At 42.0% G+C, this 27,961-nt stretch overlaps 5 protein-coding genes across 6 annotated transcripts; 3 read left to right on the forward strand and 2 right to left on the reverse strand.

Moving 5' to 3' along the window:
• Window positions 1-428: 428 nt before the first annotated feature.
• Window positions 429-3,770, reverse strand: LOC109469103 (neuroglobin-like). The gene is made up of 4 exons (XM_019767486.1): window positions 3,652-3,770; window positions 3,105-3,231; window positions 1,521-1,619; window positions 429-581 (listed from the first exon to the last, which is right to left on the reverse strand). The coding sequence occupies exons 1-4, from the start codon at window positions 3,768-3,770 to the stop codon at window positions 429-431; spliced, it is 498 nt and encodes a 165-aa protein (XP_019623045.1).
• Window positions 3,771-7,312: 3,542 nt separating this feature from the next.
• On the forward strand, window positions 7,313-16,244 carry LOC109469119 (fibropellin-3-like). 2 transcript variants are annotated; one of them, XM_019767501.1, is made up of 10 exons: window positions 7,313-7,385; window positions 9,843-10,033; window positions 10,667-10,766; window positions 11,628-11,738; window positions 12,172-12,288; window positions 12,780-12,893; window positions 13,546-13,659; window positions 14,228-14,395; window positions 14,804-15,022; window positions 15,860-16,244. In XM_019767501.1, the coding sequence occupies exons 1-10, from the start codon at window positions 7,316-7,318 to the stop codon at window positions 15,907-15,909; spliced, it is 1,254 nt and encodes a 417-aa protein (XP_019623060.1). In that variant the 5' UTR covers window positions 7,313-7,315; the 3' UTR covers window positions 15,910-16,244. The 2 variants fall into 2 exon arrangements, with proteins under 2 accessions (XP_019623060.1, XP_019623061.1); XM_019767502.1 differs by having other exon boundaries at window positions 9,843-10,021.
• Window positions 16,245-17,704: 1,460 nt separating this feature from the next.
• On the forward strand, window positions 17,705-18,910 carry LOC109469337. The gene is made up of 2 exons (XM_019767844.1): window positions 17,705-17,995; window positions 18,519-18,910. The coding sequence occupies exons 1-2, from the start codon at window positions 17,751-17,753 to the stop codon at window positions 18,673-18,675; spliced, it is 402 nt and encodes a 133-aa protein (XP_019623403.1). The 5' UTR covers window positions 17,705-17,750; the 3' UTR covers window positions 18,676-18,910.
• Window positions 18,800-20,882, reverse strand: LOC109469336 (noelin-3-like). Its single transcript, XM_019767843.1, has 4 exons — window positions 20,823-20,882; window positions 20,603-20,666; window positions 19,339-20,328; window positions 18,800-18,940 (listed from the first exon to the last, which is right to left on the reverse strand). Exons 2-3 carry the CDS (start codon window positions 20,664-20,666, stop codon window positions 19,451-19,453), a joined length of 942 nt encoding a protein of 313 aa, XP_019623402.1. The 5' UTR covers window positions 20,823-20,882; the 3' UTR covers window positions 18,800-18,940; window positions 19,339-19,450.
• A 1,806-nt stretch (window positions 20,883-22,688) lies between these two features.
• LOC109469105 (polycystic kidney disease protein 1-like 2) lies at window positions 22,689-25,723 on the forward strand. The gene is made up of 4 exons (XM_019767487.1): window positions 22,689-22,775; window positions 23,112-23,356; window positions 23,785-23,920; window positions 24,510-25,723. The coding sequence occupies exons 1-4, from the start codon at window positions 22,730-22,732 to the stop codon at window positions 25,721-25,723; spliced, it is 1,641 nt and encodes a 546-aa protein (XP_019623046.1). The 5' UTR covers window positions 22,689-22,729.
• Window positions 25,724-27,961: the final 2,238 nt, after the last annotated feature.

Here is a 27,961-nt window from a genome sequence, read left to right on the forward strand (position 1 = left end):
AATTTATTGTGTTCAGTAGAAAGCTAATACATACAGTGTTAATGAAATGCTCATTTACGCTAGGGTTACAATTCCAAACCCGAGGTCTGGCTATAGTATATAAAAGACAACAAAGCACAAAAAGTCGGAAAAAAAATCATCAGGACTTAGTCTATTTGCGTAAAGAATACCGTATATTATTGATATGAATTGTTAATTTATTTTTCATTCACGCAAGTAGCGTTACTTTAGCATTGCGATGAACCATTTTTTCACCCTTTGAAAGAAAGCAGCATGCACTAGTTTTTTTTTTTTTTTGCAATTAGAAATTGATCGATGAATTAGACACCCATATTTACTACAACGCTTTCTTTCTAGGCAAAAACGCGTCAATTCTTTTTTTTTTTTTCAGAAAACTGCCATCATTCCAGTGATAATGTTGTCGTCCTTTACGGTGCCTTCATGGCGGAAGCCTCCTTCAGACCGTCCTTGGCATGACGGCTGAGCCCCCCGTACAGCTTGGTCCACGCCGCGTCCACCTCCGCCGTGTAGTCTGTACCCAGGCACCGCTGCAGCATGCACAGGATGGCGCCAGCAATAACCTGAAGGACAGGAGATACAACATCAGATCTTAACCATTGTCGTCTTGGAAACAGCATCACTAGGGGAAACGTCGTCCTCACCCATGTACACCATGCTTTCGCTGGATTTTTGGTCAACGTTGCATCAGAATTTTGCCCGTTGCAGACGATATTTTTTTCGGACACGACACTTTGTTATAGTAAATGTACTATTAATAGCAGTGTGTTACCATATTTGGGCATGAGTCATCAGAATGGCACACAGAGCAAGCAACCAATAGGCATGCAGCTTTCCTCTATTCTTCTTGCTGATTGGCTGTTGGTATTTGATCGGGTTAACTCAATTAACACTTGTACATACAAGGCCATGCCGTATTGACACTATGAACTGCATTCAAGTGTTTTGGTAGGTATGTCAAGCTTTCCTGCTCCAGCATTGGAATGTGGGGCATAAACGCTTCTTTTTATCTTGAAAATCCACAGTTTGCATTATGCAATTAAAAATCCATTAATGTAGGGGATAGCTATCCAACTGTTGTCACTTCATACTATAGTTATATCAATGTAAAGAATTGTTTTCCATTGTATTTCTACTTCTTTCCCTGTCGTGTCGTGAAATGTGGTGAAGCCATGCTGAATTTGCTCCAAAGCAAATGTCGGCGTTTCTAGTCCTTAAATACGCGACTTTTAACGAGGCCAACCAAAGTGATGTGCACGATACATGATAGCTATAGGTTTCGCGCAGTACGTTACTGAGTCTCTCGTCACCTTTAAATCTCACGAGACTCAATTGCAAACGAAACCCATTGTGTATGTTTTACAACAGCTTCAGGACTCGTGATCAATTTATAAAATAAGAAATATGCTGAAATATTTAACCACTTCACCTTTTTTTCACCTTTCACCTTTACTAGCCAGATGAAATGCTTTAAAACCACATTATACGTAATCAAAACTCACGTCGAAATATTCCTCGGGGATCCTTGGAGGGTGATGCTTCTTGCCGATGTCTTTGAACAGATCCAGCAAAACCTCCTGATCGTCCAAGGCGCTCACAACCTGAGAAAAGAGCAAAGGGACGACTTTGTATAATTAAAAGAAAAAGATGATGTGTCGTGAATATGAATTGCTAGATTGGTACCAAATAATAAATTATGTGGAAGTCCCTGTCACACATAGTCGGCTGTGTCCTCCCGACCTTCTCCAGCTTCAGACCATATGGTTGGGAGTTAGTCGCAACTCGTGAGCATTTGTCACACGGGTTTGGGGGGGTGGTGGTGAGGGTACATCTTACGAAGGCCCACAGCGACACTGCGCTACACCTCTTCCACAGCCATGCCACACAGAGCTGTCAAGGGCTGTGTGGCAGGTATGTGGAAGAGGTGTATAGCATGTATAGCCCTTGGCAGCGCCGTATGGCAGGGCTGTGGAAAAGGTGTGGCGCAGTGACGTTGTGGGCCTTCGTAATATCTACTAATCTTCAGGACAGGAAAGTACGGATTACAGGGTTCCCCCCAGCCCATCTTCCAACCTTGGTTGGGGAGTGGTCGGGAGCAAAGTCGTGGAAAGGTCCTGAATGTGTGACAGGGACATATTAAGCGTGCGCTAAGTAGACTCAAACTAGCTTTGGACTCCGTGTGCGAATGCATATTCTGTGACCTATCCTGGTGGTTAAACACATTTAGTGATTAGCTAGTGACTTGGAATGACAGTCTCCTTTCTTTCGTGAATCTCTCCTACAATACTGATGAATCAGTGATGATGCACTGACTCTAACAATTTAGTAATCGCACCATTTTTGACAATAGTGAAGGAATAAATAACACACATTGACTGGTCGCTTATTTCACTTGACCACCTCAACTAACAGTGAATTTCTAAACGTAGATTTTAACAGGAATGTGCAATATTGACTGCTGTCACGGACGTCCGCACCTAAAAACCTACGAGTACTTGATAAACACATGTACATTTAGTTATGTAGAATCAACTAAGATCATTATGCTGTGACAACGAAGTTTCTCTAACAACATACGTACGCGTACGTTAACCGCTGACTTACTCGCGGATGGTTGGCTTATGTTCTGCGGACGTCGTACCACATCCAAACCACCAGCCAACCATGTCCGAACCTCTCGACCAACCTCCGATTGTTTTAAACATTCGGTTGGCACAGGTGGCTGAATAGTAGCCGACCTTGTTGAACACCAGCCGACTTTGCTCCAACCTACTCCTGACGGCTGGGGGCGTCCGGCTAGTGTTAGTCTCTACCAGACTAACTACGCTGGCCATAGCTTTATATATGAGAATATTCTAAATTTCCAGGGGAGTTCGGCCGCCTTGGGGTATGACTGGCCGCGAAGAGGAAAATAATCAACCTTCCGCGGCCGGACTCCCCAGGGCCCTTGCCAACTTACTCTCCTTTTTGCCGAATTCTACGATCCGTATTCCCATAGAAAGGCCTGGTGGAGGCTACGTTAGTGTTGGGGAGGCCAAATTCGTGAACGTGTGACAGGGGCTATATTAATAGACTACTGCACCTACCGTGCCGATGGACGCCATGACCCGGGTCACATGAGCACGGAATCGCGGCGTGCTCCGGAGTTGGTTGTCCGGAATGTCCCGGAATTTGGCGAAGACTTTCTTCGTCTCCGGATTGATCTCGAACATTCTGGTAACGGAACGGAAATGACAAAAAAGTGATGAGTGGTGCAGATCCAATATCATCTTTAGAATGAGTCTACGTTCTGTAATCTCAAAGCAGATTCCATCGGAGGCAGAGGACGATCAAACCGCAGGAGTTATACCTTTGCCCGGTAACTCGGGTGGCCAATGTAAAAGTCTCCTGCCTCGAAGGAATCTGCTTGGAGATTACACTTCCTAGTGGTCCTTTCCTTATAATTAGATAGCTTTTCCTATTGATACAAGCACCGTGACCACCAACCTATCCGCATAGATCAGAATTCATCGGTCAACATGCCAGAGTAGTCATATTGGGCACTTTTTACAGTTCCTCAATTACTAGCTCACGAATGAACATAGAAATAAACAATCGAAAAAACACAACAACAGACAGGCAACTTAGACCGACTTCAGAAGGATGTTGGCGCCGTTCCCTGCCATGTCCCTCGAGGCGATGGCCCAGGTCCGGCGGATGATGGCCTTCTCTCCCTCCGCCAGGGACACGACAGCGCTCCGGTCAGTCGACATGTTCACGTGCGGGTGGTCTCTGTAGATAGTAAGACCCGACTGACTTATGCCACTAGGTACAAGGGGTATCAGCCTGTTATTCAATTTTTCAAGGTGGCTATTATTGTTAATCGTTGGGTCTGGTCTCTGGAAGTGACAGAAATTTTAATAATGCTCCAGCTTTTTTTTGCACAAGCCACTGTAAACCCCTAGCCTGCATGGCTACTGAATGAGCCTGTACATATGATACATGTACAGTACTGTTTTGGGGGGCGATATGTCTGTTGTTGTTCGAGATCTGTATCATAATACTCTCTTATAAACTTTAATGATGTAACACCGTTTTGGACCACATCCTAGTAGTGCCAACATCATAACAAACTTACGAATGTCAAAATGCTATCAAAATTTACCTTATTTCAACACAAGAAAGTTGTATATGATAGTTAACCGATTCATGCATATTTTCTACATCAAAACAACGACTTCTACGTTGGTAACGGCATGTTTACAATAATATATTTATTTGGATGAAGCTGCAAAGTTTTGAGTATGGAAAGAGCATCCCAGAATAAATAATCCCAGAATTCATACCCATATTGTTTTCTGAACCCTGGAGATTTTTACCGAATTTTGCACAAAATGCCCACCGTGGGAAAGCCGCACAAGTTAACGTTTTCGTGCGACAAGACTCTGAACAGTTTTCGCTCCAATTAACACAAATGAACGGAAACCTATCCAGATGCTGATGGTGGTCCTTTTTTGTGAAAATTTGGGAAATTAGGAAATGAGATAAACGTCAATTTGAACAGAATTCTAAATTGATGGGTGGGACATGCCATGACGTTGTCTGCCCCTTTGCCCATTCCCAGCAGGCCAGGCTAGCATCTTTTCAAACCCCTATGAGAAGTTATTCATTATATTTCAACAATTTATATTAACATTCAGCCACCGAATAACTATATTAAAGATTAATTTTGGACTATCAACCCAAATGCATTGGATAGAACATGATCGTGAAGTCAGAAATATTTTCTAAATGCTCTATTGCCAACTCTCGGAAATTCTTGACAACCGGGCAAACACCCTGTAGTTTGAGGTACAGTAGATCATTATCAACTAATGACGTTAGCTATATCAGTTGGGTGCTTGTTCTGTGCAGAATCTGATAGGGCCAGGCTAACAACATCTGCATCCCTCAACGTGCCACAGTTTCACCATAGCAGGTTTGCACTGACTTTGCTCCAATGTGTCGATATGACAAACCTCGTAGCAGGTGTGTGAAACCTTCAGCTTGAGGTTTTCAGCGTACAATGGCACGTCTCTGGTCGCACACCCTGTTATCATTTATCATTTCCTCCGTCAATTTAAAGTCAATGACTCGACTTAACGGCATAAATACAAGAAAATTGCCCTCCATAGTTTGTAATAAGCCATTCTGTATAATTTCTGCAAAGTAAAGCCTTCTAAACAAAAGAGTGTTATATCTACAAAGCGCTTACAATGATTCATGTTTCTATTTTGTTGACGTAACTAAACGAGTCGATTCCAGTGCTACAACAGTAGAGAAATGTTCGTTTTAGTCTAGACACAGAAAACAAGCAAAAAAACAAAAGGGTGGTGGTGGTGAGTTTATATGCCATTTCTAAGGAAATATATGTGCAGTTAGTAACCACAGGATAGCCCCGCTGAACTATTCCTCAGATATAATTGTCGCTGTACTGTGACTTGCAAAAAAATTGTCTAGATATGTAAACTTTGGGCCTGGGGAAACCAGCCAATCAGCGGCAAGCACACTCCTCCAACCGAGATGTCAACTCTCACGTGATTGGCACGCCTCGTACTGAAGACAGAGCGGCAACTGCGCATGCCCGAACTGCATGTTGAAGTTCACATCTTTATATCGTTGCCGAGAAGACAGAGTTTGTCGGGAGAATGCGCAAACAGAGTCGTGATTCATTGGGATTTAATCGTGCGACATGTACTGAAGGTATTGCGGTCCCGCACGTGGACAAAATCACAAAATAAAGACAGGCTTGTTGGGCGACAAGCAGGATCAAATAGAATTACAGGGTGGGGTGAAAAATGTTTCTGTAGTTTACTTCAATTTCCCTCATTGTGCTCACAAATTCCTTCTCCTCTTGGTACTACTTTTTCATTTTCTTAGACTCCTAAAATATTTGTCGTTTTGTTCTTGTCTCTTTGCAGAGTAGGAGAACTGCTTTGACCCCAAAATTCATTTCTTTGTCAGTAAAGTGGTGAGGCTAAAATCAACAATTTGCTGGAGTTGTCCACCGCCGTGTCTTGTACTTTTTATATTGTTAAAAAAAACCTAAATGAGATTTAGTAACCTGTCTTTAATATCTTGACATTCCAATCATAGTTTTTGAGACTCGGTTGAAAGCACTTTAAATTTATGGAGTTATAGGGACGGTATATACTATTCTTTCAAAGCGGTAAGGTTTCATGAACAATCTAGCTCGTTTTTGACATACTAGTACTTTGAATTCAGGACAAGAATCGTTGTTCTTTCTGTTGTTTCGAATAGAGTTAAACAGTTTCTATGCATTAAAGTGCGGGACTGATGTCAAAGATTGAAATAAGAGGGGTACGCTATGATTTTTTTTTTTATTATTCCAAAATTTCATGACCAAACATATGTCCACGGCACGCTCAAGTTACATCAACTTATTTTATACCGCCACCAACACAGAGGACAAATATAGGACAGGACAATACTCATTCTCACTTGAGTTAGCTATGCTCTGTCACGTATTTCCCGTTAAGGAAAAGCTCCAAAAACCGATGGTATTAACGCTGGCTGTCTAACATGTCGGATACACCTTGATTGATAGTTTGTGCAAATTTCGGGTAAAAATAGGAATTCTTCCCTTCCCGGGAAACGCAGTGACGTCAGCCGTGTTGCATTGTGGGTTACATCACCCTACAAATGCCTCGCCCGTCCTCCGGCCGCCTCACTTGCACCATCTCCGGGTCCCGAGAAGTGACGACCGGTTCTTCAACATCGACGTCTTCAACATTGACAAGGTTTCTTCTCCTCTGAACCAAGGGTAAGTGTAAGAATACTCTACAATTACTATCTACAATTAAAAAAAAGTTTTGTGTACATAGCATATCTTATGATTACCGTTTTTTTCTTGTACGGGTGTAATTTTCATCTCAAATTCAAGAAAATTTTCTTACTTTACTTTTGTTTAGCGTTTCTATGTAACTTTTGTTTAGAGTTTCAATGTAAAAAAAGTTTGCATCCTTGCTTCCACCTCATTACAGTTTTTCCATTACCAGTGTTTTTAGTGTATCCTGTGAACGCGATTGTCATTTACATTCGTTTTCATGGAACAAAAATAACGAAATGCGGCTTGCCGTTAACTTTGAAGTTAATCATACAGTTGATTTGGCTGTGAAAAAAAGTCTTTTAGTTCCTGGAGGAGTCCATAGGTTTTTTTCTGCATTCGTTTCATATCGTTAGAGTTGTAAAGTGTGCGCGTGCATTATCGTTATTTGAATTTAACGCGTTTTTCTGTTGTTTTTTTTCAGTCGTTACCATGTTGTCCATCCTTCTGCTCGCCCTAACCTTTGCGGTGGTGCCCGGCCGCGTCATCGAAGAACCGTCCGGTACGGTTTTAAACTTTTACCTTCATGATGTGTAAATGAGCATACACGATTCCATTGTCTTGTTCTTGGTGCTTAAAGTAGCCAGTTAGATGATCTATTGTACTTAACATTATCATTAGTGTCTTTGTTTGAATTTTTGTCTATGTTGTATGCTTGGTAACTCTGCCGTGAAAAGATATATAAATTGAAAGCATCGTCGCATTTTTTCTGATTTTCTTTTTTAAAGTTGTCGAGTGGGGGACATCCTTATTCTCAATCTGGATTACAAAATTCGAGCGATCTTTCAACACTTGTCAGCCCTGCACTTTAGGAAAGATACTTACCCATATGTATACAATGAAAGAGACTAATAAAAGCGTACGGTAATGTATGCGCCAATATATACGTTGCACAGTACGCCTCTTGAAAAGAGAGGGATACGTACAGCTGAATGGTACCTAATACACTAAGCTCCAAAAAAACTCATCAGCTTTAAGTACGTCATAAGTACATTACACCAAATAGCAAAAGTATAAAATTCATGGCACATATACTATTTGGTAATTGTTATCTCCCGAAATGAAGACCTCATATGAAAATTGGTTAAACTTTGCCAGATTTCTGTCCCGTTCAACCAAGGCGAAGATTCCTGAGATGAATCATAACTTTATTTTGTCTGCCTTTTTTCCACACACTGTCACTCTGTTCTTGATAATACTCTAGTATTTAGCGTAGGTCGATTGTCAATCAGAGAACTGTGAAATATCATAAAGAAATCCCTAGGAACTATGCGTACATAACCAATGAGCTTTATTTAAACTTGATAGAAGTGAACAGGATGGAATATCGCCACACGTAAGAAGCTAAACGATTAATTGGTTGAGATAATGCATGTGTGGTGGCGAAACTCTTTTCAGGGATAGCACTAAGTCAACACGGTCACAAAATGCGTCTTTAGTGGCACAATACAGCAAGTTCATCAATCAATGATCACCGACACTAAAGAATGCCTTTCTTTGATACCTTTCTTAATTAAAACCAAGGAACGTCCTTGTTAAAACCGAAGTGCAACAAACTTTACCTAAGAGGGCTAGGACAATAAAATGCAAGTAGATGAAAATGCAACAACATCGACAGAAGCATTTTTTCAACCACTTTTGTTTGTTTCTTTTTTTTTTCCAATTTTAAAGTAGTTGGAATTCTATGCAATAGTTGACGCCTAATGACGTCACATCCCTTGCTACCTTTGATCCAAAGTGATTAACAGCTTGGACATGACAACTTCTTGTTTCTTTTGGTATGTTTTAATTGCCGTTAAACAGTGACAGAATCATCCTAAGGAGCAAATACTCTGCAAGCAAATACAGCCTGACCTGTCTTGATACAGAGGACTAAACATGCCACTACAGGGAAAGATTGAATGGCCAATTAAGTACAAAAGAATGTCCCAAAACGGCCGTCGTTGCCCCGTGGGCGGTGTGCACTGAGTACAGCTGCAGATTCGTCATCCTGGTGACCGAATCACGGCAAGCTGCGTAAACATAGCAGAAAATTTGGGTCAGCGTGCCATACTGTTGTTGCCGAACGATCATGGCGCTAAAATCCGTTTTCTACGTAAGAGAGATATTTCAATTAAGATAATGTGCTAATAATGAGTGATTGATAATGATGTTTTGTTTTGTTGTCATGTGACGACAAGCTGTGTTATTTTCAGTCGTACTTTGTACTTCCAGGCTTGACGGCCTTCACCCATAAATAAAAGCCGCCGTCACATACACACCATGTTTACATACAGTTGTTAGCTTAAGATCGTGGGGTGGTATTTGTCTATTACGTATTGGAATGTACATCATGACATACAGGACCCATTAGTCTTTTAGGTCCGCTTCGGTCTGAGACAATAGGTAAATAAACTTCGGTTATATTTCATTTCATTCATATAGAAATGTACGTTATTTTTCAGAAAGAACAAAAATGAGATATAAGTGATATATGAGTACTCATTAATAGAGTGATAACATCAATGTTTCCCTACTTCATACATCTTATTAATACAGGCAAATTCACAATTCTAATGAGCTAATACAAAACATTTCAATTTTGGTGGAAAATGTTACGTGATGCCTTCAAGGTGATCTGGGAGTGTGTCTGAGGACTTTGGGGATTTAAAAATACTAGTTAGGGTTACGTATGGTCATTGAATTTCTTTATGTAAGTACATATGTACCTGAGTGCAAGACAATAATTTATGCAAATTTTGATGACGTAATCATGACGTCATCTTGAGTTATAAGCCACGCCCCTTTTTTATTTTATTTTCTTTATTAATTTCCCTGGCCAACGCTCTGGTTTTCATTCACCATATTTTGTTGAGAGGAAAAACACAAGTAATAGCAAAAAACGTACGGGAGGATTTTTAATGTATTCAAATGTTGATTTTTTAATGTAATTTTTTTCGTAAATTTTACTTGCCCACAGCCTTTGACTGTTCCAACCTGGTTGACGGGAAGTTCTACGGCGATACGGTAGACTGCGCCACCTACCATCTGTGTCTGGTAGGGCGCGCCTTCACGCTGCAGTGCCCGGATGGACTGTACTGGGACCAGGGGAACAAAGTGTGCGACGCCAAGGCCAAAGTGCTCTGTAAAACAAGTCAGGTGAAACAAATCGTAAGAATTAGCTTGCTTATAAATCCGCCTTTAATATAACATGGTATTTTCCATAAGCCGCATAATGGAAATGTAGGGTCAGTTTGCCTGCATTTCTTGCGTTTTTTTCCATTCCTTGAGTCCACTTTCCTTTTATTTAAGTGTGTTTTCATATTTCATATATAAGTACGGCCATGTTGATTTGATTATATGGATGACATCCTCTGGGAACCCCAAAACTGACGCGAGCGTGCGAGTAAAAAAAAACTTTGGCAAAAAATGTTGCTTTCATTATGAAATCTACGTGGTTATGGAGGTTGAACAAATGAGTATGGTGTGGCGAATAATCTACTCTTGAACATTTTTAATTCGTTTTTCGGCATTCTACGGCATTGGTATCGTTTTCCAATATTTCTTTTTGAAACTTACGGTACATATTTGCTCATTTTGCAACTGTTTTGTACCATTTACAGTATAGTTGAAAACTGTTTTTTTGAAACGGCCGAAAAACTGAAGTTCATGCGTCAAATCAACATGGGCTAATTTTGACGGAAGATCGGAATGACAAGCTCTTTTATACTTGAGCTTTCAGACGCTATATATTGACCTCATCAAAAATAATCCCTTGTTTATTTTTTTCATTGACACGTTTAGTGTATCAACAATCCATGTATGAACGGTGGCACCTGCAGTGACGTCATTAACGGGTACGAGTGCGCCTGCGCACCAGGGTGGCGAGGGAAAGACTGTAACGGTAAGTGGGAGCCATCTTTTACTATCATGAAGGTTCATTTGTGTTGGTAGTTATATTGTACAAAGTTAAAACTTTAGATCCGACACAAAAAAGTTATCTTACCTAGAGCTTTCGACCAGTCACTCTGGTCTTCCTCAGTAGACTGACCCAGTGAAGCCAGAGTGACTGGTCGAAAGCTCTCGGTGAGATAACTTTGTGTTGGATTTAAAGTTTTAATTTTAAACAGAAACCATGTTGGTTTGTTACCTTCAGGGACGGTAGTATTGTTCTGGGTGGTTGATGCTTGTCTGTTTGCCCGGATAGTGTAAATTTACATCACCTGGATGGGGAAGATTGACAGGCAGAATGACAGGAGGTCAACATCACAGGTTGATATAGGTTGATATTCCGTGGGTGGAGGAAGATTGGCAAGCCGAATGAAATGAGGTCAAAAGGTCAGACACGGGAAATGGGGTGAACTTGAAGATCATGAAAATCCAAAATACTGAAAGAAAAAGTCTGAAGTCTATTTCTTGTTCCAATATCTATTTATTTTATTTTATTTTATTTTCCGTCATTTTTATACAGGATCTACTGATCGTGTAAGCGATTCATCTCATGCTCGGTCGGGCTGTTTGAATGAACGAAAAATTAAAAAAAATATCAAGAATAAGCATAAATTATTATTATGATTATGTCTTAAACGTTTTGTGTGTTTTGTTGTATTCTACATCAAACTTTTCGTTCCCATGCACAAACTGCCCGGCCGGGCTCTGGTTTGGAACTGGGACCCTAGCATTAGAAGTAAAAACAGGCAAGTAAGTGATGCTTCTATCAATATTGTGACGGTAGTGAGGAATATCAATGCCCCGTCTGTTTCAGAGGCTGATCACTGCTGGAGCGCCCCCTGTCACAACGGCGGCATGTGCACGGAGGACGGCACGGGGTACAAGTGCGCATGTCTGCCCGGCTGGCAGGGAAACAGCTGCGATGGTGGGAGTTCATTTAGCATCCACTTGACCAAACTAGTTCTCAAGCATATTGTAGACTTTGGAGTAACGCACAAAATAGTCGCTACAATCAAAGGTCAAGAACTAAATTGTTGTTGTTAAGTGTTCAAAGTTTCGAATTCTTTCATTATAGCTACCAACTTCCATGTCAGATGGAAGGTGATAAGGGGTACTTTTGATTTGCTGCTATTTTGCTAAAGGAACAAGCATTTATGGATGAGCAATGTGCAAAATGTACGCTACATTTTTAGATTTGCCAGGTTTTATTCTTATGGCTATAAACTTTCCATATCATAATCTTCAGAAATAAGTAATCAGGTACACTGATTAGTTGTAGTTCTTCTTAGGGTCGTACGCAGTCTTTTTTACATGATGATTTTGTGACATAGCATAGTATCTACTTGTTCTCCATACAGAACCAGACCCCTGTGCGAGCTTCCCCTGTGCAAACGGCGGGCTGTGTATGGTGGCGCTGAACACGTACACCTGCATGTGTCCTGAGGGATGGCACGGCGTTAACTGCCAGGATAAGGGTAAATAAAATATCACTCACTCACTCGCTCACTGGGTCGAGCTTCCCTCGGTTCTGCTCTCCATCTCTTCCTATCCTTCATTTCTACCATCAGATTTTTCCTGTCGAGATGAGTGTCGTCCAATAATTGGTTAATATAGTTTCTTGCTGGACGACATCGACTTCTTTTTCCATTGAGGGCTCCCACAGTAATAACTGGTGTATGATTTCATCCTCACTTCTGTAGCAGTGTCCGATGAACTTCAACCTTCGTTTATTGCTTCGATCACTGTCTGAATTGAATATACCCGTAGATAAATTGAATGTTGTATATTTTGCAGGGCCTTTGATTGTTTATTTTCAGCAGTTTTGCTTTCTGTATTGATATCCGACAAATAAATTATACAGACTTTTCAACTTCTTATTAGAAGGTTTATTTTACTTATAATTTCATAACTTCATCATTTTATGAAATCAAGAATGTTGGATCACACTGTTTATACGCTATTTCAGACGTCGACCCCTGTCAGAACAACCCATGCCAGAACGGCGGCCACTGTATGAAGGACGGCCCTGCTGACTACAGCTGCCTCTGTCCTATCGGCTGGGGTGGGAAGAACTGTGAGAGTAAGTAGCTAAGTCTACACTGAGGTCCATTCATGGCTCTAGCTGGTACATAAGCTGGTACATATTTCAGCTTCTGTGTAAAATACCTGGCAGTAGCACTTGTTAACATGTCTCACAGGTGGAAACATTGGGGGAGAGTTTTGAGAGTTTTGTGAAAAGGAAAAAAAACACAGCGTTGTTCTGAATATTACCTTTAGTTATGTGTCATTATTTAAATGAATGTGACTTCAAAGGTCCAGTTTTGATACTCTATGCCTTTTATTCACCCCTCAAAGACTGAATAATAATTAGAAGTATTCTATGTTATACTAGTATTATTCTCAATACGTTCAGTAGCTACCTTAAAATCAGATGCTTGCTGACGTCAAAACTGATTGATATCACTGAACATATATCGCTTGTCATGAGGATGGGACTAGGTACAGGTACAGGTAAATCTCTTGTCAACACAAACTCGCCAGAGTGTTTTGCGTACGTAGATAAAGGTTAAACATCCACGTGGACATTCAGGTAAGCGATAAACAACGACAATTCAAACTCTACTACTGGATGAATTACAGAGATTACTTCCGAACGTTTAGAGTGACAACCGTCAGTCTTGTTCAACGTCACTAAAATGAACTGTCAGTAAAAGTGCTTGGCGTACTTTCAGCTTCGGCCAGCTGCATGAGTAGTCCATGTCTGAATGGCGGAGTCTGCGTGGAAGAACCGACCGGCTTCAGCTGCAGGTGTCAGAGCGGATGGGTAGGCGACCACTGTGAATTCGGTAAGCAATTTTACCAACTGGTTTGTTGTGTGTGTTTGGTTGTCTGTCTGTCTGTCTCTCTCTCTCTGTGCGTGCGCGCGCGTGTGTGTGTGTGTGTGTGTGTGTGTGTGTTTGATTTTGTGTTGGTAGGTATTCGAATGCAGTAGAGTTGTAGGAATGGGACTGGAGTCTGATGGGACTGGGTACCGCAGATTGACTTTAAGGTCAAATTGGCAGGACTGAGAGCAAGTAAGTCTACCCACACAGCTCAAAGGGTTATACCTATATCCGGACGCGCCGGAACAAGCTTTTGGCTTGCAAGGTTCCTGCTAGGCCCTTTGAAAGTGCATACGTCAGACCATCTCTTTGGTTGTGCCTTAATATATTTAACTCCACAAAGCCCTAAATACATCCTAGAGGTTTAAAAAATCTCCGATTTCTTATTTTTCTAGTTACTCCCAACTCGTACAAATAGGTAAAAAGACAACAACCAATGTACATCTAGTCACGTCATCAAACGTGCTCCAGGCACCATCAATGTTAACCTGCTAAGATTCCATGACGTACATGTAGCACACCGTGCCCACAGGTTGCCAGGACCCGCCGTCCCTGTTCACCTGTCCGGACACCTGGAGTCTGAAGTGGCTGGACGGGACCGGCATCCGCCATCTCACCGGGAACGACTCTTACTGCGCAGACGTGTTCTGCTACCCTCCCTACTTCACCGGGTTCGCCGGCTCCCCAACCTACCTGCATGGTAAGTAGTTTATGTGTTTGTTTGTTTGTTTGTTTGTTTGTTTGTTTGTTTGTTTGTTTATTTTAGCCTTTGTTTATTCACTGAGGTCATAAGTAAAGAGGTAAGGGCCAGAAAAATATAACAAGAAACAAGGAAGACCCACATTTGTGTGTAACGAATGTTGCATGCATTTTCGATAATCACACAAGAGGGGGAATTCTTTCTGACAAGAGTCTATGGAGTCATACGTATACACACTTTGTATGTGTAATATAATGTTGAAGATAAAACAGACAACGCATGGGAAGGATTCTGAGAATTTCTGATTTTTGTGGATCTGCATAGCGCGTCACATTGACTATCTAGTGTTCAAGTTAAGCAGTGCTGAAACTGTGATAACTGTTTGCATGGTTGGTCTTCCCGACACAGACCGTGTGGAGCTGGACCGTGTGCACGCGTTCCAGGCCCTGCGGTACATGACTGAGAGCGGGCAGGACATCAACTCCGAGAACGGCCTGGCCCTTCAGCACGTCTTCTTCTCTGTGCTGGACTACGCCGAGCGGCAGACCAGGAGCGGGCAGCGGGTCTGGAAGCTTCTCGGCCCCATCAAGATGCAGGACGGCGCCTGCTGCCAAAAGTACGGCCTCGGTAAGTGCCAATGGTTCTATTATCAATACATGTCCTTTTTTTTACTTCCGGGGCGGAAGTACTGTTTTGAGTGGCGTATGGGGAGTTTGTATGTATCTGTTCCTCAGTAGCAAAGATTGGAATTGGGCGGGCGGAGATTGGGTTTCAGTTCATACAGGTTGGTAGGATGTGGTATGAGGTCGCTAGGAATGTGTACTGTGTAATCTTAGCTTGGTATGCAACATATAACATTTGTAATGCCGGAGTAAGTTACATCATACAATCGTGATAATCCATTCTTTGACATAATTCAATCGAATATTTTCCCATGATCATACAATACAGCTGGAACTCTTTCACAAATACCCAAAACACTTTCGGAAGTTTGAAATCTACGATTTCTTGTTCTCTTAGTCTTACGAAAACAATGTCAGTCCTATCTATAGTCTCCTAATTATAACGTCTCCTACAAGACTTTCCTATGTTTTGAGTTAAAACTTTTGATCCAACACAAAAACGTTCTCTCACCCAGAGCTTAAGACCAGTCACTCTCACTCCTCAGTAGACTGACTCAGTTAGGCTTGTCACGTGGCTTCTTTGAAGTGTGACGTCAACACTGGGTCAAAGGTATCTGGTAGACGATGTCGGCCCCCGTCGCGACCCCCGTCGCGACAGCCCTAGGCGAGAGAACTTTTTGTGTTGGATCAAAATTTTTAACTTCTTAGGGAAGCGAGTGTGGGAGCCCCGACATACAAGTAGGATGGTACCCAGGCTAGTAACCACCAACACAGATGAACTTATATGACAGTATAATATAAGCCTTACCCATGATATATACTTGCCGTCTATGTCCACTAGGTACCTACTACCGTGCCACGGAGGCCTTCCACTTCATGGGTATGCTGTGAGAACCTCACTTCCTCCCGAAGGACACCGACTGCTGATGTGATGTGTTGTCTAACTGCTGACAATAGTAAAATCGTAGACTCAATTGAACATTAACGTCGTAGGCATGTTTTGCACCTATTGGTTCTGTGCTTTAACGGACTCGTGTGATAGGCTAAGTATTCTTTTAGTTAGTGGACCTGACATTAGCCCTCTTAGGCTATATTTACAATGTTGAAACAATGAGTCTGAAGACACAGTAATGGTGTACGGTTGCACTGCCACTGGACTCGAGAGGAAGCCCGTATTTCTAAATGGAGTCCTGTTGTAGGTCACTTTCTATGCACTCGTAGATGGCTGGCACCAATTCAAAAATGATAAGACTTGAATAAAAGAGTTGAGTCAGTTTAATAGTGTCATAATTTGATCCTATGACGTGTTTTCTTTATTCTGCGAAGCAAACCAGCTTAGATACGCAAAGAAATTGTCATTAAAGCAACTGTATAGATTTCTCAAACTGGCACACGTTACAAGTAGCATCCACTACTTTTCGTCAGTGACTATTAAACGGAATGTTTTGTAAAAGCCCTACAATCTCTCTAAACCTGATGACATGTTAAGTACACACACATATAAGAAGCATACACAGTCTAGCACTTAGTTTTGTTCCCTATTATGGCATAGACTTGGCAGTGACAGAACGTGGAAACGTCTGATGTGGACCAGATGCCTTGTACTAAAACCAGCGTGCGAGGCAGGAAAAATGTGCCAAATGGTTAACTTGGCTCCTACACTACAGGCAGACATGTGCAGCAGAAGACATTTCGCGGATATTTACTCTAAGTGTGCCAGGTAGAAGTGATTAATACCACATGCTTTGTTGACGCAACCTGCTTTCTTTTTTTTAAAACGTGAATATATATCAACTATAGCTCGAAAATGTCGTAAATGCAAAAAGTGCCGTTCTTTTCGCAAAAAGTACAACTCAGAAAATATGACAGGGTGGTTTCTACGTGACATGGTGCTGGTGAAAAATCACAATAATAAGTACATTCATCAACATGTTCTGGCACTAAAGGTACTGGCCGTTGCCAAGTTTCAAGGCTTTCAAGGTTCCAGAAGGTTGCGACATTAGGCCACAGCAAGTAATTTTTATGGATGACATCAGCGCGCGCATTAATTTTCGCCTGATTTTGGGAATTTGAAAGAGATTTTGTTGCCTTCTGAGTTCTGACAGTGGTCAACATGCCGAAAATGGGCAAAGATGTCTGTTGCCATTCCGGAAGGTGGATGGCACATATCTATAAAGAGAGGAGACAAGAAAAGGCTTTGATTTAATGTTTTGTTTCTTACTTTGATGAAGTGATATGTGATGTTGGCTGCGTTAATGTGGTGTTCCCACTGAATCAAAACCATTTGTACAGTGATTGAGCCAAAATTTGAAAATGTAGAAACCTTGTTTTTTTTCGGCCCGCCTTGTTTTTTTTCGCCCTATCGCATTAGATTTGGAATCTGCGGAGGATGTCATCCATAAGATTTACTTGCTGTGGCCTTATAGAGTACGTAGATAGAGCAATGGGGTCGTCCATCACGGTTATTGGGGAGGGGAGTTGAATGAGAAATTAGAAAACTAGGATGGAAAAAGACGATCGAATGAAAGAACAACATCATACACCCATTGCTTTTAGCACGTAACGTTAAAGACCTGTCCGGTAAGAAAAAGGATCACGTTAATAACATTTTACCACAGTAGCAACCACTTTGTAAAAAGTGCAGTTAGTTCACCCCCAACTTATTATACAGTAGCAAGCAAAGCAGCTTGGAGTGAGTTGGGACACTGTCTCTGTTCAATCAAAAGCCAAACATGGTACCACTGGGGTTCCTCTGTATCGTCCTGTTCACGGTGGAGTCTACCGCCGCTAACCCCGTGCCGAAGCCGGACTACTCGCAGGTGATCGCCCAGGCGGCGTGCTCGGGAGTCATCGGGGCGGAGTCCGCCTACATCTGGGCCGTGCCGCGGGACTGCTCCGCTACCGGGAACGGGATGACCTGCGACCAGGTCTGTCAGGAACACCAGTCTGCCCTGTTGGACCAGACCTCCAGCAGACGGTAATGACAGTTGTGGTTACATGTACATGTTTCTCTTCCCCATTCAACTCTAAATCCCCCACCCCACCCAACGATTCGCACAACCACCCACCAACAGACGTCGTCCTTTCTGTCTGCCCATTCACTCCTAGATCCCCTGCTCCATATGTCGTCGCGTACTGTTTTGTTACGTTTACCTTCACATATTGTCCTTGCTCTCTTTCTTCTTCGTCTTCGCGTCCTCTCCAGACAAGTAAGGTCAATGACCTGGACCAAACGACTGTCACTATGGTAGCGTGCTGTAGCAGACATCCCGTGGTGTTGGGTTACAGCTTACATTATTTAGCAACGTTGGAGGGGCTGGCCATCATATATATGAATGTATTTGTGTAAGAATACACAGTAAAATAAGCAGTGGTTTGTTAGGCTAGACCGCCCCCATGTGAATAGAAGTTTACACATGTTACTAGTATTCTAAGTTTCTTTTCTCTTATTGACTCTTATCCATTTAGTAATTCATTTATTTAATCGTGTTTTATATCAGCCCAAACGTGTTCTGCTTTGACGCCTTCCAACTGCACTTCATCCGTACGTCGGAGATGGACTATACCAAGACGTACCACTACCAGCGTGTGCAGGGGTGTTCTTGGCGGGCCAACCACTGCGGACCCAACTACTGCTGCTGCCGTACCCCGTATTAAAAGCGGCGTGGCGATGTCATAAGCATGCAAAAGCGCCACCTTGCAGATCCCTAGCATAACGCATCACCTGAGCTTGGTTGAAGTGAATACAAGAAACACAGAAACTGTACCCAACTCATGACCATTTAACATCAACGTAATCTTTAATTGTAGACAGAGAAATAAACTTTGAAGTTGACAAAACTTTGCATAGCATTTCTTCCTTTTAGTCATACCATTTTGTTGTCAGTCTTGTATTGTCACTGTAAGTACAGCAATATAGATGCTAAGGCCATGTTGATTTGATTATATGGATGACATCCTCTGGGAACCCCAAAACTGATGCGCGCGTGCGAATAAAAAAAAAGTTTTGCAAAAAAAAAGTTGCTTTCACTATGAAATCTACGTGGTCAAGAAGGTGGAACAAATGGCACAGAATATGTTATGGCGAATAATCTACTCTTCGAATTCATTTCTTTACATTTTTGTCCTTTTTCCTTTGATTTTGGCATTCTACGACATTGGTATCGTTTCTAAATGTTTTCCTTGCAACCTATGGTATATTTTTGTTCATTTAGCAACTGTTTTGCACGATTTACAGTATGGTTGAAAACTTTTTTTTTTGGAAACGGCCGAAAAGTCATGCGCGCGCGGATGTCATCCATATAATCAAATCAACATGGCCTAATGGAGAAAAACAATTATGAAATAATTATTGATATTGGCACAATCCCAGCCATGTTTGCTGTCTTATTAGGTCTTGTAGAAGAGCTCATACAATACCCACGTGCATGTATTAAGCGGCACACAACATGGAGGGGTCGGTCAAGTATGATCCGCCGAGGGTTACGTCATAACTGACCAGAGCATTCGACTCGACTGTGTACACTTTGTTCTCGCGAGAGTTGATCGAGAAGTAGCGTCTACCTTCAAGAGGCAAGCAGTACCACGCCTGCGTGGACGTGTCTTTCTGCTTCGTGGTTAGATCGAGAATGAGGATTGTCCGTGACCCTATTGGGCTGAACTGCCCTGGGCGATCATACCTAGTGCTGTAGAATTTGCCGCAAGCGATGAACGGGGGCATGTTAACGTTTGCAGACGGGTCAGCAAACTCTGTATCTATGGTCTCTTCTATGCTAAGATCGTTAGCGTTTAGTTTGGTCAGCTGGTAGACACCGTTGTTACGACCGATAGCCCACACGCTACCCGCATCGACGGCGAGGTAGACATAAGACGGGCCCGCCGCCCAGTGGGAGAGTTGAGCGGTGGGGAGGGACTGAAGCGCCACGAAAGCCCTAAGGTTAAAGTCGTACTTGACTATCTGTGCTTTTTCATTGCTAGTACAGTCATAATTATACGACAGGCAATCGGGGAATCGTTGATAGTAGAGGGCGTTGTTGTAGACGACATGGCCCTGCCCCCACCACGCCATCCCACCGCTGCCTCCCGACCCAGGTAGGCGGTAGGTGGTCAGGACGTTTCCCGCGACGAAGTCGTCCATCGTGCGGTACTCTTCGATGGTGTTGCCGGTGGTTGTCGGCAGGTACCAGACTTTGTCGGCGTTGTCGGCCGAGGAGTGTTGGTCTCGCAGGAGAGTGCCATCGCCGCCGTTCCCTCGGATCGTCCGTCTTCCAGAGAAAGACGTTACCGGGTCCTGACAGGCCAGGGATGTGCCTAAAAGGAAACCAATATAATGTATCCAAAAGTAACATGGAAACTAAGTTCTGTCTTTGTACATTGTTTTGCATATTTTTGTAAGCTTGGATACATAGTCACAATATCATTCTTATAATGTATTTATACTTGTATGTTAGGTAACATGTACCTATAATGTATCATCTTTTGTTAAATTCAAGAAACTATAAAAACTATACGTTAGTCTTCAACATCTAAGTCTTCAATAACTCTGCACATGAGAAAACGTTTCAGGCAGAAAAAAAAAACTCAACCAAAAGTGACGACGTCACAGCGACGGCGGCAAAGATAGCGGCAAAGCCAGCTTTCACAAACATCTACAGGAAAGAAAGGCAAAATAAGAATATAAATCAATCTTTAGCAGTGTGTGTAACGTTAGCATTTTCTAAAATAAATTCTGGGAACCAATTGCAACCAGAAATCTATTTCACAGGTTAAAGACGCATCAGTAAGAAAAAAAATCCCCACTTTACCTTTTCTGATTTTGGAGCGAGTCTGATGACTGAAATGGGCGGTGTTGGGTGGACTTCTCTCTCCCTACAGGACGGGCCCTTTATATCTGTACATGTGTACATATGACACACCTGGTCCTTACCTAATATCCGGAGGTAAGTGTTATTTTTGGTGACCGCTTCCTTGTTGTCAGCAAAATTCTGCTCGCCTCTGATGTCACAGACCTGTTAACGTTTGCTTTTTAATGATTGTTCAGGGCGTTCTCAATATCCGGACTTCAGAAGAACACTTCAGTTTTAAGGACAAAGTTATCGTTATTTTGGAGACCACTTCCTTGTTATCAGAAAAATTCTGCTCGTCTCTGACGTCACTGACGGTTTTCTTTATTGATTAGGAACGTTTGAAGTTCTGCGTGTGGAGCATGCGTGTGCTTACAATACCAAGCGAACCCGATTCACTTGTAGACATGACTAAATCAAACATAGACTTGTCAACGTTTTCCCTGTTGCATCGAGTGGCTACATAAATAGTATTTAATCATTTTAGGGCACATTTGTATGAAAGAAAGAATGGGAAAAAGAATAGCCAGGTCATTAACTTCGTTTAACTCAGTCCTAATCGTAGCGACAGGGTAACGTGGTTTATAATTGCCCTGTTGAAGATGACAGATGGTCGTCAAAATATCGACTCTTGTTATTAAACAGGTGGTCATGAATTCAGAACCTTGCGCATTCAATAAAAGATGGTTGTATAACATTTCCTTTACGTATTTCCTTTACGTATTTCAGGTATAGAGATATAGGGTGTACTGAGAAGTCGAGCTTAAACTTTGTACCTTTGACAGCTATCAACAGCACTCCTGTACACACATACACCAACGTCCGGTCGGTCATAGGTGATGTTAATGATTAAACATATCGTCGGATCCATGCATACATGTATATAGAGGCGCCGTTCTGTTTCGCACGTATGTCCACGTGGAATGTGTATTTCCATAAATACGCATGAAAGAACCGCCACACCAATACGCGCAAAACAAGCCTGAACCTTTGAGAGAAGGCTTTGGTAAAAAATGCTATGTATGGACTGAAAAAATAAGGGCAGCGACTTACTATTGAGCTACAACCAAGAAATACAGTAGCGATATCAAATAAGGATTGGAAGAATGAGGGATGCGAAAGTCATGATTAAGCTAATTCACAGATGAAACTATATATTTCATCCATATCTATGGTATAGGGTGAAATATAAATATCAAACGCCAGGTCTGCTTCATTCTAGCTCTTTGACAAGATTTTGACTACACTCCTGCAATATTAGTAGCCATTCACTCAGTAACAATATTACTGTGTGCCTTCCACTTAGCATCTCTTGTAGTAATCATTTTTATAAACTAAGCAACGATGACTTGATCGCGTGCGGGACGAAATTGTTTGCTAAAATATGAAGCAATTTTAAGCCTGTTTGTCATAATATTCTCTTCAGTCATACTTGCTTCTGATGAGCTGTAATAATTATTGTTTTCTTGGAAGTGAGGTAATGAATAGTTGCTGTTTCTTTTCTCTTATTGGTCGAACCGCTGATTTTAATTGATTGACAGCCACAGAGTCACAGCAACGGCTTATATAAATGTCCCAACTCTACCAGTTGGTACCTGTTGCTACCAGTTGCTACCAGTTTGTACCTCTAACAGTAGCTTGCTGCTGACCTTATCTGACCTTACTAGCTATGAAAGGTTACCTAAGGTCAGACGGCGTTCTATATTGCCAGATGGAACAATACGATTCGAACGTTCTATTGTTACGACACAAATACAGTAACTGCTTTAGCACACCATCCACCCCAAAGCTCTGACCACAACAGTTACTGTTACTTTGGTCCCTCACAGAAACACTCTAGTCCACTACAGCTGCATCTCTTCGCGACCATGTTTGTCCCCAAAGGAATGAGGAGGGCCAGAAAGGCCCAAAGAGGTAAACAGAAATGTTCAGAGACGTCCTTTGTTTTTACAAAAATTATCTTAGTGGCTCTCAACTAGTGGCGGCATAGAATTTGTTCTGTTTTGGGAAGGAGTCTTGGAAAGTTGGGGTAGGGGGTGTTATAAATTTTATATCAAACCCATTTATATCTAAAAATTAAAGTAAAATATGTAACAGATTTCAGCTTGGAAAGTACAAAGTGGTGGAACTGCATACTTGTCTATGTATAGTGATAATAGGACCAGGTACTGGCAATATTGTAGTTAAAACAAACACCGCTTAAACGTACTACGTTTAACTTTGAGATAACATTTTTACATACTTTTCTAGCCCATGCAGAAGCACAAGTTCGTGAAGAAAAGAAAGCTCAAGTTGGAATTCCTCCCCGTAAAGACGTGGACGTTGCCCGTAGACTTACGCTGAAGGAGGCTGGACTGTACCACCTGGTCCTCGAGACGGGGAGGTACATGGTTTTCGTCTTGTTGGTGCTTGGGATAGCTCACACCATGGCCGTGCCCAACGCATATCACCTCAGTAACAACGTGGAAAATACGTTCCTGTCTAAACTGGACAAGGTAAATCGTTCTACTAAAATAAGAATTGCATATACTAGTATCTAGTATCATATTTCATTGTGATCAACGCTACATGGATATGAAACACGTCATACTCCGAACAATTCAAATAAGAAAGCAAGAAAAGAGAAGTCGTTATTTCTTCATTTTGTCGTCAGTCTTAGATTTTTAATTCTGTTAATTGTAATTATATAATGCCTTGTTCCAGGACCTGCAATGTTCTTGCTGCTGTTAACTGGAATTGCTTTAAACAGGCCACCTTTCTGTGACGTCAAGCTCTTTTACCTTTGCAGACACAGTCCTTTAGCGCCTCCTTGCGGTTCTAGCTAGAACGAAGTTACCGATTCACTAACTTCTAGCTCTTTCAATATTTAATATAGGGGAGCAGTTCACAAAACGACTTCTATTTCCAATTTGATTCCCAACAGATTAACGTCAGTGTCGATGTGTATGATTGGATGGAGAATGAGCTGCTCCCGAAGTTGTCCGCGGACGGATACTCTGCCGACGGCCAGTCCATACTTGTTGGATCAGTGAGACTGCGCCAAGTCCGAGTTCCGTTATGTGCGTATTTCAACATATACTTTAGTAGATTACTAGTATCATTACTGTCGTGCCTCGATGGATAGATAGAGGTCGCTACTGGACGTAGTAGGATTACAAGCATGTTTGTCAAAAACAATTCTATCAAAAGCGTGAACACTTTTAATTAAGGAAAGACTAGACAAACATGAAACAGACGCAACTGATGTGTGACTATGTGACAGAAGCCTAGGATGTCAGTGCATTGAAAGGAAAGAGCGACCTAAACTGGAATAACAAGCTTTAAGGATGTTCCTACCTGGCCGAAGGCCAAGGAATCTACTCTACTCTACTCTAAAACCCATCCGAACTTGGTTCAATATGACTATCCATTCCAAACTTGAAAATAGTATACGCGTTATGTATAGTAAAAAGATAATAATTTTCTTACTTATTAAGCAAGTAGACAAGCGAATATAATGTTCTTAGAACATTCTACATATATTAGGTAGAGTGTAGCGATGTTAACATCAAGATGAACAGATCATGGTGTAATATTGACACTCCTCTGCTCCAAGTACTTTTATAAATGTTTACTGACTACATTCCTCTTTCCTATCCAACCTTTCAGATACATGCGCGTTTCACGGCGGAAGGATCTCCAGCGCCAGGCTGCTGTCCATGTACTTCGACCTGTGCGCGGAGGACTACACGCGGGGTGGTGCGGCCAGAGGTCACTACCGGCCTGGATGGGCGAAACTGTCGAACATGACCGGTCTACCCAACATGTCAAGCCCCTGGATTTACAGGCAAACAGACAGTATTTGGTCCCTATCGCACTACGACAGCGGTGGATACGTGGCGGATATAGATCCCAGATCACCCAAACATAACGAACATTTGAGTGAGCTGCGCAACATGAGCTGGATCGACAGACAGACGAGGGCAATTTTTGTGGATTTCACTCTGTACAATGCTAACGTGGATTTGTTCTGTGTGATTTCCATACTTGTAGAAACCCCAGCTACTGGAAGAGCGAGAGCCCAGTTCGACCTACCAGTTTTACGCCTCCACCTTTACAACCAAACCACCGACACTGTGCTCTTGGTTTTCCTGATTGGCTACGTCGCCTTTCTGGCTTACTTCATCTATTACGCTGCACATGGTATCCTCAAAGATAGAATGAAATATCTCAAAGATGTATGGAAGGTTCTGGACCTGATAATTGTAACTTTGTCTCTGATAGCAGTCGCCGCTTTTGGTGCACTGATGATGTTGATCGAAACTACCCTAAAAAACTATCGCGAAAACAGCACCTCGTTTCTAAACATCGCTCCCGTCGTCCTAGTTGACAGAACACTGCTGAGCGTGGTTTCTATCTTGGCCTTCATTGGCTGTTGCCGATGTTGTAAATTACTGAGGGGAAACAACAGTCTCTCTTTGATGCGGAGTACTTTCGGCCATGTGATAAAGCCTATGTTCTCGCATGGAGTCGTCATTGTGATCGTCATGCTTGCCTATGGCATGATGGGTAATATCTCTTTCGGCTGTGACGTAGAGTCCTACTCCACCATCTACAACGCACTCCTGACTGTAACAAACTTTGTGATTGGTTCGTACCAACTGGACGATTACGTCATGTTTCCAACTTTGGGGACGATGTTTTTCATCAGTTTCATTCTTTCCATGAATTTCGTTCTCTTGAATTTCTTCGCGACTATCATGATGGACGTGTTTTTCGTTGAGAAGGAGACTTTTGAGACCCCAGAAGATAGAGAAATTGTGACGTACACTATAAACAGGGTCCTGGCCCGCCTGTTAGGTTGGAGGGGTCACAGGTCATAGAGAGAACCGTTTAACAACCAATGGTGTCTAGCCTGACCAGATCAAGAACAATATATTAAGAAACATGTAACAGTCGCCTGGAATGGTTGAATAAATTTTGGGACAATTCGTCTCTATCACTGAACAACGTCTCGACATTTTTGTTAATTAACCTTTCTGCAAACACTGTAACATCCGTTCATAAGATAGCTAGCTAACATGGGCACAAAATATTTTAAAAATGCAAGTATTTTTAAAATGCAAACCAAAAGCATCGTCCCTAGGAGCAGATTGCCGATGGAAATAGATAGGACTTTTACTAAAGTATCCAAATGGCATAATAACATACTTTTAGGCAGTACTATATTAGGCACATTTAGGGAAGAGAAAGCAAGGAGAAAACCAAGAAAAGTGGCGAAAGGGTCGGTGAGTTTCAACCACACATGCGACAGTGTCTAGAGGGAAGCCCAGCTGGACAAAAGGAATTAGAAAATTGTTGCTGTCGACCTACATGTTGGGACTGACATTAAGGCCTGGGGCAGCGAGTAAGTAAGTAATGAATCGAACACAAACCCAGGGTTGCTGTATATTGTGACTAATGTACAGAACTTACAGGTCCAAAACATGCCATTGTGGTGAGGTTAGGCGGAATAATAAGTGTCAGAGGTCGAACGTTTTCACACTCAAGTCATTGACCAGATAACTTGGTCGACATAATTGAATTGATCAGCTGCATGCAGAAATCATAGTACGTGTTGTGGTGGACTGTGTCCTAATGCTTGTTTATAGTCAGTAGCCCACGAAAAAGAGACATAGATTATATTTCTAAGAACTGTCTTCAGAAATTTATTCTGATTATTGACCGGCATGGTCTGTATCGCGTTAAATGTGTCGAATAGCCTGGTGGCTTGGCTAGCGGGCACGAGATTGAAAGGTCATGGGTTCGATTCCTTGCATTTCTGGATAGACGTTGTGTCCTTGGAAAATACACTTTACATAGTTGTCTTTCCTCACGGGTGTAAAATGAATACGAGACTTCGGTTGGGGAGGTAGAATGTGGTGAAAGGAGAGGGATGGGCTGCCGCTCCACCTTCCAATACCGTGCACTAGACACAGTAGGTTAACAACCCTGCCATTACGGCCTCAAAATGGGCGTGGGACCTCCTCTGCACCTGTATCGCGGAGTGATACAAAGTACTTGTGGCAAAGTGATACAAGCTACATAGGTGGCAATCAATGTGCCTGATGATTGAAGTAGTGCGAAAAGCTGTTGTCGTCGAACGTAAACGTATCGCAGTTCGTCATGTAGAACATATTCATCAAAAGGAAAACGTTTCTATTAGAGTTTTGCTGTTTGGGCAGAAAAACTCTGAAAAAGTCATATCATAGTCTGACTTGGAATGAACTCTAATGTTTTTAAATCAGTATACCTTACGTCTTTGGCCTTTCGGTGAACCCTATTTCAGAAAGCTAAAAACGACCTCGAACTTACAGTATAATAGGGGTACTTTACCTTATGGTACGAGTAGTCACAATATAGTTCTCTGTCGTAGGTCACTTTCTATGCACTCGTAGATGGCTGGCACCAATTCAAAAATGATAAGCTTGAATAAAAGAGTTGAATCAGTTTAATAGTGTCATAATTTGATCCTATGACGTGTTTTCTTTATTCTGCGAAGTAAACCAGCTTAGACACGCAAAGAAATTGTCATTCAAGCAACTGTATAGATTTCTCAAACTGCCACACGTTACAAGTAGCATCCACTACTTTTCGTCAGTGACTAACGGAATGTTTTGTAAAAGCCCTACAATCTTTCTAAACCTGATGACATGTTAAGTACATACACATATAAGAAGCAAACAAAGTCTAGCACTTAGTTTTGTTCCCTATTATGGCATAGACTTGGCAGTGACAGAACGTGGAAACGTCTGATGTGGACCAGATGCCTTGTACTAAAACCAGCGTGCGAGGTAGGAAAAATGTGCCAAATGGTAAACTTGGCTCCTACAGGCAGACAGCAGAAAACATTTCGCGGATATTTACTCTAAGTGTGCCAGGTAGAAGTGATTAATACCACATGCTTTGTTGACTGAACTTATGTTTTCCATTTTTTAAAGCGTGAATATATATCAACTAGCTGAAAAAATATATCGTAAATGCAAAACATTCTATGCTTTTCGCAAATAGCACAACGCAGAAAATATGACAGGATTGTTTCTACGTGACATGGTGCTGGTGAAAAATCACAATAATAAGTA

This window comes from Branchiostoma belcheri, unplaced genomic scaffold (assembly GCF_001625305.1).
Source record: "Branchiostoma belcheri isolate BF01 breed outbred unplaced genomic scaffold, Haploidv18h27 scaffold20, whole genome shotgun sequence".
Classification (NCBI taxonomy): Eukaryota; Metazoa; Chordata; class Leptocardii; order Amphioxiformes; family Branchiostomatidae; genus Branchiostoma; species Branchiostoma belcheri.

What these genes read in the sequence shown, in the direction of transcription:
- LOC109469103 (XM_019767486.1), bottom strand. Translation starts at nt 3,770, where the DNA reads ATGTCGACTGACCGGAGCGCTGTCGTGTCCCTGGCGGAGGGAGAGAAG. An exon ending in GGCGCCAACATCCTTCTGAA is followed by an intron (nt 3,232 to 3,651) that starts GTCGGTCTAAGT and finishes TTCCGTTACCAG; the next exon opens with AATGTTCGAGATCAATCCGG. An exon ending in TCATGGCGTCCATCGGCACG is followed by an intron (nt 1,620 to 3,104) that starts GTAGGTGCAGTA and finishes CTCTTTTCTCAG; the next exon opens with GTTGTGAGCGCCTTGGACGA.
- LOC109469119 (XM_019767501.1), top strand. Translation starts at nt 7,316, where the DNA reads ATGTTGTCCATCCTTCTGCTCGCCCTAACCTTTGCGGTGGTGCCCGGC. An exon ending in GCAGGGAAACAGCTGCGATG is followed by an intron (nt 11,739 to 12,171) that starts GTGGGAGTTCAT and finishes TTCTCCATACAG; the next exon opens with AACCAGACCCCTGTGCGAGC. An exon ending in AGGCGACCACTGTGAATTCG is followed by an intron (nt 13,660 to 14,227) that starts GTAAGCAATTTT and finishes CCGTGCCCACAG; the next exon opens with GTTGCCAGGACCCGCCGTCC.
- LOC109469337 (XM_019767844.1), top strand. Translation starts at nt 17,751, where the DNA reads ATGGTACCACTGGGGTTCCTCTGTATCGTCCTGTTCACGGTGGAGTCT. An exon ending in GACCAGACCTCCAGCAGACG is followed by an intron (nt 17,996 to 18,518) that starts GTAATGACAGTT and finishes GTTTTATATCAG; the next exon opens with CCCAAACGTGTTCTGCTTTG.
- LOC109469336 (XM_019767843.1), bottom strand. Translation starts at nt 20,666, where the DNA reads ATGTTTGTGAAAGCTGGCTTTGCCGCTATCTTTGCCGCCGTCGCTGTG. An exon ending in TGTGACGTCGTCACTTTTGG is followed by an intron (nt 20,329 to 20,602) that starts TTGAGTTTTTTT and finishes GTTTCCTTTTAG; the next exon opens with GCACATCCCTGGCCTGTCAG.
- LOC109469105 (XM_019767487.1), top strand. Translation starts at nt 22,730, where the DNA reads ATGTTTGTCCCCAAAGGAATGAGGAGGGCCAGAAAGGCCCAAAGAG. An exon ending in GGCCAGAAAGGCCCAAAGAG is followed by an intron (nt 22,776 to 23,111) that starts GTAAACAGAAAT and finishes ATACTTTTCTAG; the next exon opens with CCCATGCAGAAGCACAAGTT. An exon ending in TCCTGTCTAAACTGGACAAG is followed by an intron (nt 23,357 to 23,784) that starts GTAAATCGTTCT and finishes GATTCCCAACAG; the next exon opens with ATTAACGTCAGTGTCGATGT.